The 15,491-nt window shown below is 49.8% G+C and overlaps 1 protein-coding gene across 5 annotated transcripts; it reads right to left on the bottom strand.

The window, feature by feature from the left end:
- Positions 1–4,421: 4,421 nt before the first annotated feature.
- GFI1 (growth factor independent 1 transcriptional repressor) lies at positions 4,422–15,214 on the bottom strand. 5 transcript variants are annotated; one of them, XM_019626971.1, is made up of 7 exons: positions 15,149–15,214; positions 12,485–12,699; positions 11,971–12,153; positions 9,621–10,108; positions 9,362–9,499; positions 8,165–8,330; positions 4,422–5,791 (listed from the first exon to the last, which is right to left on the bottom strand). In XM_019626971.1, exons 2-7 carry the CDS (start codon positions 12,597–12,599, stop codon positions 5,613–5,615), a joined length of 1,269 nt encoding a protein of 422 aa, XP_019482516.1. In that variant the 5' UTR covers positions 12,600–12,699; positions 15,149–15,214; the 3' UTR covers positions 4,422–5,612. The 5 variants fall into 5 exon arrangements, with proteins under 5 accessions (XP_019482516.1, XP_019482519.1, XP_019482518.1 ...); XM_019626974.1 differs by lacking the exon at positions 15,149–15,214 and adding an exon at positions 14,479–14,546; XM_019626973.1 differs by lacking the exon at positions 15,149–15,214 and adding an exon at positions 13,542–13,670.
- Between the last annotated feature and the right edge of the window lie 277 nt (positions 15,215–15,491).

Below are 15,491 nucleotides of genomic sequence, written 5' to 3'. Positions count from 1 at the left end.
CGTAGTTTTTAAAAAGAACTATGAGAGCAATGAAGATAAAAAAAAAAAACAACTATGCCGAAAATTAAAGATGCTATTGAAAGACAGAAAAGAAGACCTAAATAAATGAACAATATACCATATTTATGGATGGGAAGACTCAATATCAAAATGATTTAAATTCTCCTCAATTAAATAATAAATGTAGTACAAATAAAAATTCCAATGGAGTTTTTCACAAACAAGAGCAAAGGGCCAAGGGTAGCGAAGATATTGCTGAAGAGGTTGAAAAACAGGTCAAAGGGAAGCCTTCCCTACTAGCTTAAGAGTTTTTTTTATAAGTTTAATTAAGACACTATGGCTTTTGCCATAGAAGTGGACAAAATGACCAGTGGAACAGATTAGGAAGCCCAGAGACAAAACCATACAGGAACAGAACCTTGACATGACAGAGGTAGCATTATAATCAGAGGGAAAAGGATATAACCCGTAATAAGTATGTTGGATTGTTATCCATGTGGGAAAAAATTTTAAATCAGATCCTATTTCATACCATACACATAGAAGTGGATTAAAAAGCTACTATTATAAGCAAGCATTTCAACATTTTTAGAAGAAAATATAGGGATGAGCTTATGACAACCAATTGGGGAAGGGATTCTTAACTAATCTATAAAAAGCATAAACCATAAAGGAAAAGACTGATACATTTGACCACAATAACACAAAACAAAGCAAACAAATTTTCTCTCTTCAACCAAAGTGAAAAGGTAAGCTATAGACTGCAAGATGTTTGCAGCACATTTAACTAACAAAACAGTAAGTAGTTAGAATATATTTTTTAAAACAAATTGATAAAAAGCAAGCAACCCAATGGAAAAATAGACCAAGTACATGAACAGGCATTTCACAGGAAAGGAAACCTGTCAGGCCAATAAACTTATGAATAGATATTCAACCTCACTAGGAATCAACTTCACTAGGACTAGGAATCAGAAAATGCAAATTAAATAACATCTCATATCTATCTGGTTGACAAACATTTAACAAGTCTGACAATACCAAGTGTTGGTAAGATGTGGAGCAACAGGAATTCTCCTATACTATTGGTGGGAATGTAAATCGGTACAATCACTTTGGGGAACACTTTGGTAATATCCAGCATTTCTATTCCCAGGAATATACCCAAAAGAATTTCACAAATAGATATGCAAAAGGCTGCTCACTTCAGAATTGTTTGTGATAGGGAAAACTGGATATAACCAAAACTCTCCCAACAGAATACATAAATAATCACCAAGTATTCATATGACAGAATTCTATATGCAGCAGTTAAAATAAATAAACAAAACTGCATAAACCAACATGGATAAATCTCAGAAACAAAGGGTTGAGCAAAAAAATTAAAAATGCAAGGTGCTAAAGGGTATATACACAATGATAACATTTGTATTAAATTTAAATATGCTTAATGGTATTATGTATTGTTTACGGGGATATAAAAATATTCATGCCAGTGATATGTACCAATTTTGGTATAGTGGATGCCGCTGAGGAGAGAGGAAAAGGAGTGGGGTGAGGAAAGAACATTTTCCAAAAGATATTCAACAGAGTATTACAGAAGATGTTTTTTAATATTTTATTTCAAAAATAAAATCAGAAGTAAATAAGGCAGAATAATGTGTACACTGATGTTTATTATTCTCTATAATTACCCATATGCTTGAAATGTTTTATTTAAAAAATGAATAACTTTAAAGTAAAACTTCAGGAAAGCCTTTATCTTAATGACTGATAAAATTCCTAATAAATATTCGAATTTCAATAAAACTTAACTACAAAAAATGTTGAAATCCTTATTGTGAAAAATAAATATTTCAGTTTTAAGTACATGTCCATATTATAAATAGAAAGCCATCTAGACATAAATTGTAAATACCCTGATTACAGGGTAAAAAAAATAAATATATACACATATGGGTAAAAATTGGAAAGGAACACTGAAAAAAAGAATACAAACTTTTAAGCTAGAAGGATTTAGAGTAAAATTTCTTAATTTTTTTATTTTTAAAATTTGACTCAATGAATGAAATATTGTTAAAATAAATGCATTATGTACTTCCTGAAAAGTTTTTTCCTATATAAATAACATAGCAGCAGAGATTTAAACAAATAGAGATCTAGAAATGCACAGTGAAAAGTAGACAAGTCGTTTTAGGCCTTCCACTGAATTTGTGTCTTTCTGTGAATCAATCAGGTTAAACAAACAGGTACACAACAAAATGAGTTGGGTCAAATCACTATTGCCACCCAATTTTTCAAAGGCAATGGCAGTCAAGAACTCGCCCGGGAGTGATCCTTTGCTATGCCTTTAATTAAGGTGGGGCTTTTAAAACTCAATTGTTCCATTCGTGTCTCAAATCAATCAGATGAAATTCACCTTTTACGTGGCCTGAATCCTGATAGCTCGGCGCACTCGATAGGTAATTTAATCATCTCTGGTGTAGATGAACACAAACTCAAATTAGCTACTGAAAAAGAGTTGGTCTTCTCTGAGATAGCTGTGCTTTTCCACTTTTATGCAAGAGCTGAGCTTCACCAACTGGCTAGCTGGAGGTGTTATTAAAAATTTAGTGAAAGAAACAAAGGTGTGCTGTGGTGTCTCTTGTTACCCTTTCTACTGTTACTCCGGCAGACAAAAGGCACAGGGCCTGCCTCATGAATAATGTGACATGGAATATTCACAATCTATTTTTAATGGAGTCAAGTAATAACATTAAGAGAGATATTTGCAATCTTCAAATTTCACACAGTAACAGGCGCAGTAATTTGTTTTGATTCTGCACTGGGGATATTAAGATATTTTTTTTCCAGAAAAGGCACACTGTTAACGTAAAAATTAAAACTCCTCATTTATAGCATAAACAGGGAATATGAAAACGGACCAAAAGTTCAAAATGTCATAAGGGGAGAACACGACAGGGCAGACAACTAGATTTCAATCAGTTCTACTTACCCCTTGATGCAACTTCTTTGCTTTTCAAACCAGGCTGGGAACTACCAACCGGCACGCACGGTGAATTCTGTGGGAAGTTCCGTGATGTTTATTCACTGGGAACTTTGTTTCCTAGGACACTCGAAAGAGGTTCCTGGATGCTGCCACTGTTCACCCATCAGTTCTGGAAAATCATCTTAAATGTGCATTATAGAGCAAACAAATTTAAATTTTGAATGAGTAGACTGACATGGAAAGCCATGGTGTTGAAAACCAAGTGAGGACAGCCAAGGGAGGACTGCGATTTGGAGAAACTGGCGAAAAGCAATGTCAAAGCCCCCCTTTACCCACCAACTCAGAGACTGAGTCCTATGTGTTGTTTCTTTCCTGGACCCTCAAGCAATTTCTCTTCTCTTTGTGCTGTAGAGAGCAGAGCCAGCCACGATGAAGCAGGAGTTTGTCTGCCTATTAACTTAGCACCTTAGCAAGTATTTCTTGATCTCCTACTGTGTGCTAGGCACTGTTCTGGGAGCTGACGATTTAGCAGTGACCAAATAAAGAAAGCTCCACTGGATATCGTGCTCACTGCTGTATTCAAGCCCTTAGCACAGTGCCAGGTATATACTAGGTGTCAGTCAATCAGTCAAAGTTGATTTGAATAGAAATAAACAATCTGCTGGTGATCACTGGGCCATGCATACCCTAGCTGGGAAATGTGAGAAACAGCACAGGTAGTCAGGGTTTAGGCTAGGGCCTTATTCTGGTTTCATTCTCTGAAGGGATTGATTTATGCAAGAAGTTCCCACAAGTGGAATAGAGCCAGGGATAACCCAGATCCCAATTTTACGGCCCCTCATGCATCTTTAGATTTGTAACTTGCATTAGGTGAGGCAGCAAACAAACCAATCTCAGATATTTTCTTTTCTCTCCAGTCTCCACAGAATCAAAGTAGTCAGGGTTATATTGGGATGCTCGAACCATAGCTACATTTTATAGTCAAGGAATCCGGTATCAGGGAGGTCAAAGGATTTGCCCAAGTCACATGATGTGTTGGTGACACAGCTGTGACTAAGACTCCATTGTCTAGACCTAAGGCTTGTGATTTCTTTACTCACCTGGGAGCCTTCTGGCGTGTAAAAAAGACCTGAAACTCTCAGAAGAAAGAGGCTATGAACATGTGGGACCATCAGGGATGCCAAAAGCTAATTTTTCTGTTAAGAAATAAGGATCTCTGAAGAGTAGAAGAGAAGAAAAAAGCACATGAAAACCAGAGGACTTGAATTTTATTCTCTTCTGGATGTTGGCTTGTCTGCTTTACTTCTGTAGTTTCCTTCAGTGCCAACTCCCCCTACAGACTAAAATAAAGGTCTTTCACAAATTCCCTGCCTAAATGAAAAAGCAATATGTAAGAGTCTTAATACTTTATTAACTTAAAACATCACTCTAATAAATATGTATTAACAAACATAATGCACTCCAGAAGATCTAAAAAACATTTACAAACCTCACCAGAGGAAAATATCATGGTTTTTCTCTATGGTACACATGGAGGGCCAAAGAGTTGAAGACAGCCTTCACTCTCACAAACCTGCTAGCTTAGACATCTTTAAAAATCAGCTTAACAATAAAAAAGTGAATATACACACAAATCTTTTGAAGTATCTGTTCAGCTATGTTTTGTCTATGCTTGATAAAATCCTAACAGGTCAGAAGGGGAGGTTCAAAATTCTGTTTTGTCCTCTTGGATTTCCTTTGGAGGGAAAGAACAGACCCAGCCACTTGGAGGTATAACTGTTAGCTTTTGAAAGGCAAGGCAGAGGCTGTGACCTTAATCTCTGGCTCCCCATTACCTAGCGTAGGGCTGATACCATGGTAACTGGTGGTCACTAAACATTTGCTGAGTGAATGGATATTTTGTCCAAAGGCTTGCTCTGTGCTTCCACCTCCTCCGATGCAGCCTTCGCAGGCCTCCCGGAGGCCTCTAATCTCCTCTCATCACCAAGTCCACTGTTCTTCAGCTCCTTCTTGGGGTAGGCTCTACAGTGTATCTTGTAATTTCAAAAGCATGAAACTACTTCCCCAAATCAGTTTCTGAACCATTCTTCAAGTAGGAGAAATGATCCTTCCAAGATTTACAGGCAGCACCCAACAGAAAGGGGTCAACAGACTCCCCAGAAGGAAAAAAACAAAAATAACACTCATTCTTCATTCTAGATAAAAACATTAGCTTGTGTCTACCTTGTAAGTGTTGATTCCTCCTGTTCCACACAAGTGTCTGGGGTGGGTCAGGAGGAGGAAGACACTTGAAGGAACTTCCTGTCCATGGAGCAGGGCTGGGAAAGGGAAGCTGGTGGGGCCCAAGGTTTTATCTGATGCCCTCTTGACTTTGAGTCTTCAGGTATAGTGGAGCACTTCGGTGTGTCCAAAGCCCAGTGAGTCATTTGGTTCCCACTCCAGGATGGACTTTGAAAAGGTAACTTATCCTCTCTGGCAGCTCCAGGAAGTTCGGTGAAGGGGGATCACCCAGGTGGGATCTGCGGACTGGACTGGGGCGCCTGAAGTCCAAGTAGGTGGTGGCAAGTGGGGAGGCAGCCCTCCCTAGTGTTGTGTAACTGCTGCTTGTGGCCTGGCAGGGCGCTCACTTGAGCCCATGCTGCGTCTCCCGGTGCCGCCTGAGGTCCACCTTCCTCTGGAAGCCCTTCCCACAGAGGTCGCAGCCGAAGGGCTTGAAGCCTGTGTGCTTGCGGCTGTGGGTGATGAGGTTGGAGCTCTGGCTGAACGCCTTGCCGCACACCTGGCACTTGTGGGGCTTCTCACCTGCAGGGATGGAAGAGGGGAGGGGAGGAAGTATGAGTCTGTGATGAAGCTAGAGGGGACTCATTGTGACCCACTGTAACCCACATGTGCTCTTGGTGGCAGCTGGCTACACCACAGTCTGAGGACTTCAAGCAACGGGGAGGGTGATGTGTTATAACCCAAGTCCCGGGAAGCCATGAGTGCACCGGGTGAAAGGAAGACTTTCTGAGTGGGGGTTCCCAGCCATAGGGCCTCAAACCGTTTCCTGCTAAACGGAAGCAGAGCACAGGCCACGTGCCCTCCCCAGGCTGGCAGCTGAATCTACCCTGGGAGGACTCCCCTGCCTTTAGAAGCAGAGAGCTCCCATAGCAGATGTTCATAGAGGGTTGGGGTGGGGGTGAGGGCTGCTCTTCAAACCATGTGACTCTGTTCTAATGCAGAGGAAGTTTTCAAATCTGAGTTTCCAAGTGGGTGTTGGTTTGCATGGACCAATGAGCCTGTCGCCTTTCTTGCTCTTGAAGGACAACAGAATGCATCTGAAGCATGGACATTTCTCAGTCTTATTTTTAAAAAAATCCACATTTGGGCCACAAAGTATGTCTTAAGGTAGCTGATCCTTTTCTATCTTGATTTTACTTTCTCTTTATGAGGTTCACCACAGGATTCTTTATATACCAGCAACTCTTCCCCATAGATTAATAAATAACAGATAGAAATTCATGAGCTGTTTAACATTTGGATAAATTGCATGGATTTCCAAAGAGCCTCAGCATGGCATTATAGTCAGGGCTTGGCCTTAGAAAAAATGTAAAATAGATGAAGTTCATTTCTGAGGAACCCTCTGTTCCTCTTACTGTACCCATTTCTGTCTTCATGCTTCAGATTTCCTTGATAAGGAAACACCCATCAAAACTTATCCTATCTCTTTAGGGTCAAACAAATCTGAGAAATGAATTCTAGCTATAATGTAAATGTTTGATAAGGGCTTAATGTTTCATTCAGTCAAGATCCTAGTTGCATTTTGATAAGCGTCTGGAATACCTTTACTCAAAAGGAGTGAGTTACATGGAAATGTCAGGCAAGAGAGCATGATTAAAGTAGGATATTTTTCTGGGTTTTCTGATGGGGCAGCTGCACTGCCCAAACATACATATTTATAAACGTCAATGGTAAGTGTTTGGAATACACTGTAACTTGTTTCCAATCAGTACTCACATTCTGAAATAAAACAGGATTCTGGGTCTCACGTAAAATGTCTTGTTGACTATTAAAGAGGGTGCTCTTGGCATTAAAACTGCCACCTCCACACAATCAAAACTTTAGGGAAAGAGTCCAGGATTGGAAGCCAGAGCATTCCATGGTCCCATGATTTGCTCTCAGTCTGACCTTTGGTAAATCATCCCATCTCTTGAAGTTTCAGGATGGTACTTGCAGATTCTTTTACTTTATGGGATGGCAGTAAGGATCAAATGAAGTGATATACTTGAAAGCACTTTGTAAATTACAAAACACTATAATAGGTAAAGAACTATCATTCTTTATGGCATGTACTTGCTCATATTTTGAAAATAGCAATAAATGAATAGAAGCTCTCTGTATCTACCAATTCCCATGACTCTAAAAACAGAAAATAATAAACAGTGGTCACGGGCATAGACACTTGAGGTCAGACAGACCTGAATTGAAGTCTTAGCCCTGCCACTTGCTAGCAATGTGACCCTGAGACAGCTTACCTAACCCTTCATGCCTCATTTTCCTCATTGTCTAAAATGGGAATAAGGAATATTGCCAGAATTGTTGTGAGCATAAAATGAGATAATGCATTTTTTAAAGTGCTTAGCAGAGAGCTTAGTAATGTTTAGCATTGCTTTTTTTTCCTCTCCTCAATCAGAATAAGCTCCCAGACTCCTAAAAATGCAGCAAGATGCCACACATAAGTCCCTCCCCAAAAAGGCTGGGTGGGAGCCCTAGAGAAAGGCCTCAGTCTCTAGGTAAACATTTAGGACAACACTCTGAGAGGACCCTGGAGCTTTGTATTTCACCCAGAGCAGGTAGCAGATGGAGCGGCTGCTAAACGAGAGGAAAATATCCTTTGCAAGGACAGGGAACCTGCAACTGACCTGCTGACTGGCTCTTCAGATACAATCCCAAACCAAGGCCCCTCTGGGGGAAGGGAGAATCCTGCATGTAAACGAACCTAAGAGAATCTGCCTCCTTGTTTTCTTTAACACACTGCAGTGATTAATTCCATCTGGAAGGCCTCATTCACCATTCATTCTGGGGCCAGGGTATCACAGAGATGATAAATTATATTGGCCTCAGAGAGAAGAACAATGCCCCCTGCCCCCTACCCCTCACTGGGTGTTTCCTAAAAGCCAAGGGCCCTCAGCTCACCAGTGTGGATAAAGGTGTGTTTCTTCATGTCTGACTTCTGATGGAACCTCTTGCCACAGTACTGACAGGGGTAAGGCCGGGTGTCTGAGTGGATGAGCAGGTGTGTGGACAGTGTCGACGACCTCTTAAAGCTCTTGCCACAGATCTTACAGTCAAAGCTCCGTTCCTGTGGAAAGATGTGGCATTCCTATTGCAGTCATCTAGGCTGCCATTCTCCTCCTCACCATTAACCTGACTCTAAAATCCCCAAAGCCAGGGCTCTCCCTTCCTTCAGACTCGCCTTCCAAATAGCCTGCCCCGTTATTCTCTCGCTCCCCATTATTTCCAACCTCCGCTCTCCCCACCCTTATCCTCTTCCCCTTTAACACTTTTTCTACCCGTTCACTTTTCACCCACAACCCTCCACACCCCATGTCAAAAACGTATCCCCACCCTGCTTTTTTGACACCCACTTACAAACACTTCTCCACCCTCCTCAACAGGAGGCTTAGACCTCAGTCACTTCGGGCGCCCCCTCCCTCCAGCCAGTGCGGTTGTTGAGGGAGATGGGAGAATACTCTTTTTAGTAAATATGTCTCTGTGAGTAAGCATTCTGCTGTCATAGTTACTTCGGTACTCATTTGCTTATCTAGCCTGTCTCTCAGCTATACTAGTCTCCAGGCGGGCATCCTGTCAGGGACCTGATGTGTTGTAAGATTCTTATATGTCGAGCACCTGGAAGTTGGGCAATATTTTAAGCGAATGAACAAACGAGTAGGACAAATATGCCACTCGGTGCTCTAAGTGAGCTGAGATCCCTCCTTTTCAGTCGGGAGGGGTCAATGTAGATGAAGTGACAGCCATTTAGTGAAAAGAAGCTGAGGAAAAGAAACAGAGCTAATAAATCTGATCTATTAGCAGCAAGAGTGCATACAAACCCTCCTCAAACCCAAAGTAATGCTCGGGATCACACTCTGGAGTCTCACAATGATGTGACATCAAACTCTAAGGTTGCCTGGAGACCTGAGCCGACTGCCACCCACCTTTCCCTGCATAGCTACACCTGGGCAAGGGGATATAGTGGAGGAGACTGGGGGCAGTCGGAGGAAGACCAAGGAGAAAAGCTGTCAAGCAGACACCTGCCAGTGCTGCACAGTGAACATCCCCGAATGAGAAAACCTGAGCCGGGCCGTGCCCGGCCGTGCGCCCCGCTCTTACCTGCGAGTGCACGGCTTTGTGCTGCTCCAGGCTCACCGCGTGCCCGAAGGTCTTGCCGCATATCTCGCAAGCAAAGGGTCTCGTGCCGCTGTGGGACCTGCGCACGTGCACCTCGAGCCCGTGTGGCGTGGAGAACACCTAAAGCGGTTGAGACCGGGGAGAAGGACGCTGAGAGGGGCCGAGGGGCGCGGACGCCAGCTGCGCGCCGTCAGGGGAGGCGGGCGCTAGGCCCGCCAAACTGGCGGCGCGGAAGCCTCACCTTGCTACACTTGATGCACTTGTAGGAGCCGCCGCCCAGCAGCAGGCGGGTGCACAGCAGCTCCGACTCCACTTTGACGCCGGCGCCCTTGTCCGCATGCAGCCCGTGGCCGCGCTCCGGGTACAGCCCGCCCGCCGCAGCCGTCGGCCGTTCATACAGCCCTGCCGCCGCGGGCCCAAAGTCGCCGTAGAGCCCTAGGCCCGCGCCGCTAGCTGCGCCGCCTCCTGCGCTGCCTCCCCCGGGCGCCCCAGCCCCTGCGCCGCCAGCCGCCCGCTCCGGGCCGTACAACGCCGCGGGATGGCCTGGCTCCGGGGTGCGCTCGCAGAAGAGGCCCAGGCCGGCGCCGCGCTCCAGGGCCGCGCACGGCCGGTAGCTCTGCACCAGGTGCCTCAGGTCAGACCCCGCCAAGCCGTTCCACGAGTACGGCTTGAAGGGCAGGGAGAAGGGCTGAGCTTCGTCCAGCGACTGGCACACCGACTTCTCTGAGGCTGCGGAGACACAAGAGGGCGTCCGGTCAGGCTTAAAACCGAGGGGCGGACGCCGCCCGGCTGCGTCTGCCAGTCGGGTGTTTGAGACTGAGGTCACCCAGCATTTGTGGGGCACTCCATGCGCCAGGCGTCGCGCAAAATGCCTGGGACGCCCCTAGGATAAAATGCGTACCCGATCCCTGGGGCCTCGAGGACCACTGGAGGCGGCAACGCAGGAAACATAATTAAAATGACCTCAGGTGCCGAGACAGGTAAATTCTGTGACACGGCCAGCGGAAGCACACGACATTAACAGGCTTTTTTTCTGGCTGGACCAGCGCACCTGGCGGTCCCACAGAAAAAGGCGCGTCACACTGTGCTTAATAAACGCTCTGAGCTGAGCTGTGAGGGAGAAGGCAGCCACTGTTCGGGACCTGGACAGCGCTCGTGGGCACAGGGCCCAGCGCCCAGCGCCTAGGGCCGGCACTCTCTGGCCCCTGCGCGTTCCCACTCCATCCCTTTTCTTTCCCGGGATCGATAAGGAGGGAGGGAGAGGACCAATAAAATGCGGCCTGGCCCACTCGAGACGTATCTGCCTGGGGGAAAAAGAAAAAGCCAAAAACCATAACAGGAAGGCGTTAACATTCCTTCAAGTTAAGTACCCATCCAGTGCTGGGAGCAAAGGGGCAGCGGGAAGGGGGTTTGGGGATTGAACTGACTACCAAATACTCCTCATTCCCATCATAATTTGACGAGAAAAAAAAACAGCCGAGTTAATTAAGAGAATTGTTTACAACTAAGGTTTGGTTTAGCCACCAACTGTAAGGGGTATAGCTTTCCGAATTCGAGCCTTCTGCACCCCCAACCCACGGGAATTTTGCTAAAACCAGTTGCTGAGCATATACTTTCTCTAAGTGCATACGGATTTACAAATCTGTTCACACACTCCGCAGCCTCCAGTTCAGGCTATCCGCTTTAGAGAGAGGCTGCACCCCGAGTTTCCGTTGGAGAGATGCCGGTGGCGCCCAGTCCTTGCGGGATGATGTCCTGCACAGCCACACTCGCTGGAACAATGGCTTTAGCCAAGTCAGCGCACTCAGTGCGGGATGAGGCTGCGGGTGTCTTTTAAAACTAGTAAATGCAATCTGGAAATAACCTGCCCTTGGCAGATCCGGCCTGTCTGCGTTCCTTCCCGCCTCCCGAACCCGAGATCGCCCCCACCCAAAGTACAATCACCCAGTTTTCGCGAAACTCGGCTGCTGGCTGGAAATGAAACCAGACGGCTGGTCCCCAAAATTGGGCCAACGAGGCAGAACGAAAAATGAAATGGGCCCCCAATTCGTGTTTGCGAAGACCCAGCGGGAGGCCGAGATTTTCGTCCCGGAACAGATTCCTCCAGCTGGGCACCCGGCTCTGCCAGGCCCCACGCCCCGTAATTTAAAAAGGCAACGACACGTTTATTTGACTGCCCAGGTCTCCGTTTGAAACTCGGGGGGGCGGGGGGGGTCTGGATTCTGGGATCCCAGCTCTTTCTTAACAACAATCAGCTCTGGCCAGAAAACGAAATGTTGATGTTGCGGACGGTCGAGGAGATTAATTTATTTTCTCTCACCCACCGGCTCCTCGCAAACGAATTAATTAGGGATAAATAGCCCGGATCCCGCTGCTCTGGATACAGGCAGCAGACCCCAAAAGCAGGCTGTCACAGTCCCCGAGAAGCCGGATGTTTCCCCGACCGGTCTCTTACCCCATGGAAACGACCCCTCCTCTCGGAAAGACTTTCCGCCATCCATTTAGCATTTCTGCGCCCAAAGCCGTGCCGGTTCATTTCTCACCGAGGGATCCTTGACGCCAGGGCCTCAGAGCTCCCAATGGATCCCTACCTGGAGACACAGAGGGCGACGGAGGCCTCCAGAAGTCCTCAAATTCCGAGCTCCGATCGCAGACGCTGCCCTCACAGCTGCCGGGGGACGCAGAGGCTCTGTCGGGGGCCTCGGTGAGCTGCATCTCGGGGGACAAACGACCCCGGGGCTCCGCCTTCGCCCCGCCTGCGCTCGAGGTGCTGTCTGCGGAGAGGAGGTAGGATAGGGGCTCAGGGTGGGCCTACTTGGGCCCGATGGTTCTGAAGTAGCGCTCCCCAAACCGTGGCACCCGGTCTTCCTCCTCTCCCAGACCTGGCCATCAACCCTCCGAAATCCGAGGGTGAGAGCCGAGAGGCCGTGGCATCTAGGCGACAAACCCCGAAGGAACCCAGGCGGTAGAAAACAAAACAGCCATCAAAGGGGGGGGGGGCGTCAAGCCTCTTTTCCCGGTTCCTGGGGGATGGCGTAGCGGGGCGGGGGGAGCAGAGTCTACGTTCCCGGGAGCAGCTTATCCCCACCCGCGCGCGTCCCGCACCTGCTCCGCCTGGCGCCAGTACATTCTCCAGGCGGAGAGAATAGTCGGGTCCCGGGGAGCGCGGCTGGTGGTAACTGTGAGCCTTCTTGCTCTTGACAAGGAACGAACGCGGCATGATGGTCGGGTGCGCTCCCCACTCCGCTCCAAGGGTCCCTGGAGCCGCCGTCACCCCACGGTTACCCCGAGTTCTTGCTCAGCCTCAGCTAGGTGGAGACCTGCGAGAGACGAACCGGGTGGAAACGCGGGTCAGCACGCTCCAAGTCCGGGACCGGGCGGAGGTAGGGTTCAGGCCGGGGAGGAGCAAGGAAGGCCCGCGGGAGGAGGGGCTTGGCCCCACTGCGCCACGCTCACCAGGTGGCACTCGGACAGGTGGCACGAGCCCGCCGCTGCAGCTGCCGACGCCGCCACAGCTCAGCGGCAAAACCCGTACCAGGGCCTGGGCTCAAGCCTCTTCCTTATGCCTTGCCCACGCCCCTCGGCCCCTCCCCTTTCCTAGCAAAACTCGCTCCGGCAATCAAACTCTTTAAGAGTCAGAGTCCCCAACGGGCCAGTTACTTCAACTTGACCACTCACTGACTGCCAGGCTCTTGCTTTCGGGCTAGGGAAGAGGTCGGAGACGCGTGGATAAATTCAGGGCCGGGGGAATGTGTCAGTGGTCCGCGACCCGGAAGAGGCAAGGATCCAAGCCCTCCAACAGCGGGCTACACACAGGAGTGAACAGGGTGCAGGGGCGGGAAGCACTAGGCAGGCTGTGGGGCGGGATCCGAGGACAGCAGCAGAGGGCCCGGGGCAGCAAAAGCCAGAGAAAGAAGCCAGGAGAGCAGAGGGACAAGAAGGTGAGGCGGGGAAAGTGGCAGAGGACTGACCCCGGCCCGGGGAGGAACTCGCATCCCGGCGATATTGCTCGGCTTCACACTCGTGTCCCACGCGGGGGAAGAAAAAAAGTTAGCCTGGAGAGGCGGGTGCGGTGGGAGCAGACAGGGTCCGGGGCGAGACACCCCAGACCAAACTTCGGAAACCAAGTCCTGGGAAAAAGCACTTTCCGCTCTCTGCTCACCAAAACACTTGTCCTGGGGAAGTTGAGCCGGATCCGCGCGCGCTGGCGGGGAAACGCGCGGTGTCCGGGAGTCCGCGGAGAACCAACAGTTTAGCGGACGTCGGAGAGCTCAGGCTGCTCTGTCAGTTGACAGAGCCGGGGCTCCGGCGCCCGCCAGGGAGAAAGCTAGCTGCCCGCTACGCCGCTCTCATTAACCCCCCAATCAGTTCACCTAATCCCAGGGGCGAAACCTGAGCCTGGCAGGGAGGCGGGGCAGCGCCTCCTCTGCGCTCGGGTCTCTCTCCGGGGGGCGGGATCTTAAGGGCTAGGAGGTCTAGGGAAATGAATCTGCTTTTTCCTCCCACGTTGAAGGCACTAGGGTCCAGGTTCACTTGCGAGCTGCAGGCTCTTCGGGCACCGCAGCTCTCCGTTCTCGGCTAGTTAAGAAATAAGGGCGCCGGGGACCCTGGGCCGCCTTGTTCTTGGGCTTCGCACGGCTTAGACTGCCAGACTAGGCGCCGCGCGGCTCCCAGGGCAGTTTGCAGGGCACGGCCTGTCTGCCCTTTGGCGCTCCGGGCTCAAAACGAGTTCTAGGGGACTTGTTCCCTGGAGGGCATTCCACGCCCCATTGTGTCCCCTTCCTCAGGGGAGGAGTAGGGAGGGACTTGGGAGAAAAGCTGAGGCATGTAATGGAGCCCTAAGCGATGTTTCCCGCGTGCTAAGTTCCAAAAGGCCTCTAGGGGTGAGGGTGCCTAGGGTCGGAGCTTCAGGAGGCTTCGGGGTGCTGGGCTGCCCTAGGGCTTAGTTCTGCCGCTACAGTTTACCCGGCGCCCCGGCATGAGCCTCCCCTTCAGCCGTAAAATTGGACACTACGAACGCAAAAACCAATTCCTTAAACAACCCTGAAACTCAAGGGAAAGGAAAAACGGGTGAAAAGGTCCCAAGGGCCCTGCTGCACCTTGAGTGAGTGTTGGCGCGGAGCTGGACTCCCTGGGCAGGGCGGAGAGCGAGGAGTTGTCCGCGCCAGCGCTGAGTCTGGACTAGCTGGGACCGCGCGGGATCAGGCTGGCGTGGGGGCTTCCTCCCCACCCGAGCCACAGCCCTGCGCCTCTCTTGCATCCTGGCTGGCTCTGCGGGTTCCTGGGAGTGTAGTGGGTAGAGGAGTGATAGAGCCCAGGGCTGAGCGCGTGGGAAGGCGACCTCGCGTAGCAGCTGGCGGCCTCGGGAGGGGCGGGGGGCGGGGCGGCCCTCTCAGAGCACGCGGGGCCCGCAGGGCCTCTGTTCACGGTCAGGGCCTGGGACGGCGGGGGCTGAAGGCGCCGAGCGGGCAGCCTTCTGAACCCAGCTGCCGCCACCTCCCCACCAGTTGTTTCCTTCCCGGGTGGATGGCGATCCCTTGCAGAACCATCAAATAGCCTGGCGCGCGTCCCGTGCATCAGATCCCCAGTCCCGCTGTGCGGGTCGCGCTGGGACCCAGCGGATAGAGCTCTCCGCGCTCCCGCACAGCGGCGGGCAGCGAGTGGGAACCCGGTAGCGTCCTCTGGTCGCCCCCGCAGTGCCTGTGCCGGCCAGTTTCCGCAGTCGCCCCCGCCAGGGAGAAAGGCGCAGAACAGGCGCAGCGAACCTACCTGCGGGGTCAGGGCGCGGGCACCGCGCTCCGAGAGCTTTCAAACTGAGTTGCTTTCGGGACAGACCTCTCTGTCTCTCTCTCTCTCTTTTTTTAAATCTCCTTCCGAGCTCAGCCCCCAAAACCACAAGCTTCACTTCCTGAGCGTTAAGGAGTAGCTCGCTTAGCCCTCTCAGACCTGCTCCCCACCCCCCAATCGGGCGGCGGGGCGCGCTCCTAGGCGCGAGGGGTTAGGAGGCAGACAAGGGGCACGGCTTTTCCAGCCGTCCGCGGCGGCCCTCCCAATTTTTTCTCGGTGGGACGGCTCGAGGTGGGGAGACCCGGAGGGCCCAGACACTAGAAAT

Source organism: Hipposideros armiger, unplaced genomic scaffold, assembly GCF_001890085.2.
Source record: "Hipposideros armiger isolate ML-2016 unplaced genomic scaffold, ASM189008v1 scaffold_696, whole genome shotgun sequence".
In the NCBI taxonomy this organism is placed as follows: domain Eukaryota; kingdom Metazoa; phylum Chordata; class Mammalia; order Chiroptera; family Hipposideridae; genus Hipposideros; species Hipposideros armiger.
The sequence above is the reverse complement of the archived record's forward strand: the minus strand, read 5'-3'. Positions and strand labels throughout refer to the sequence as shown.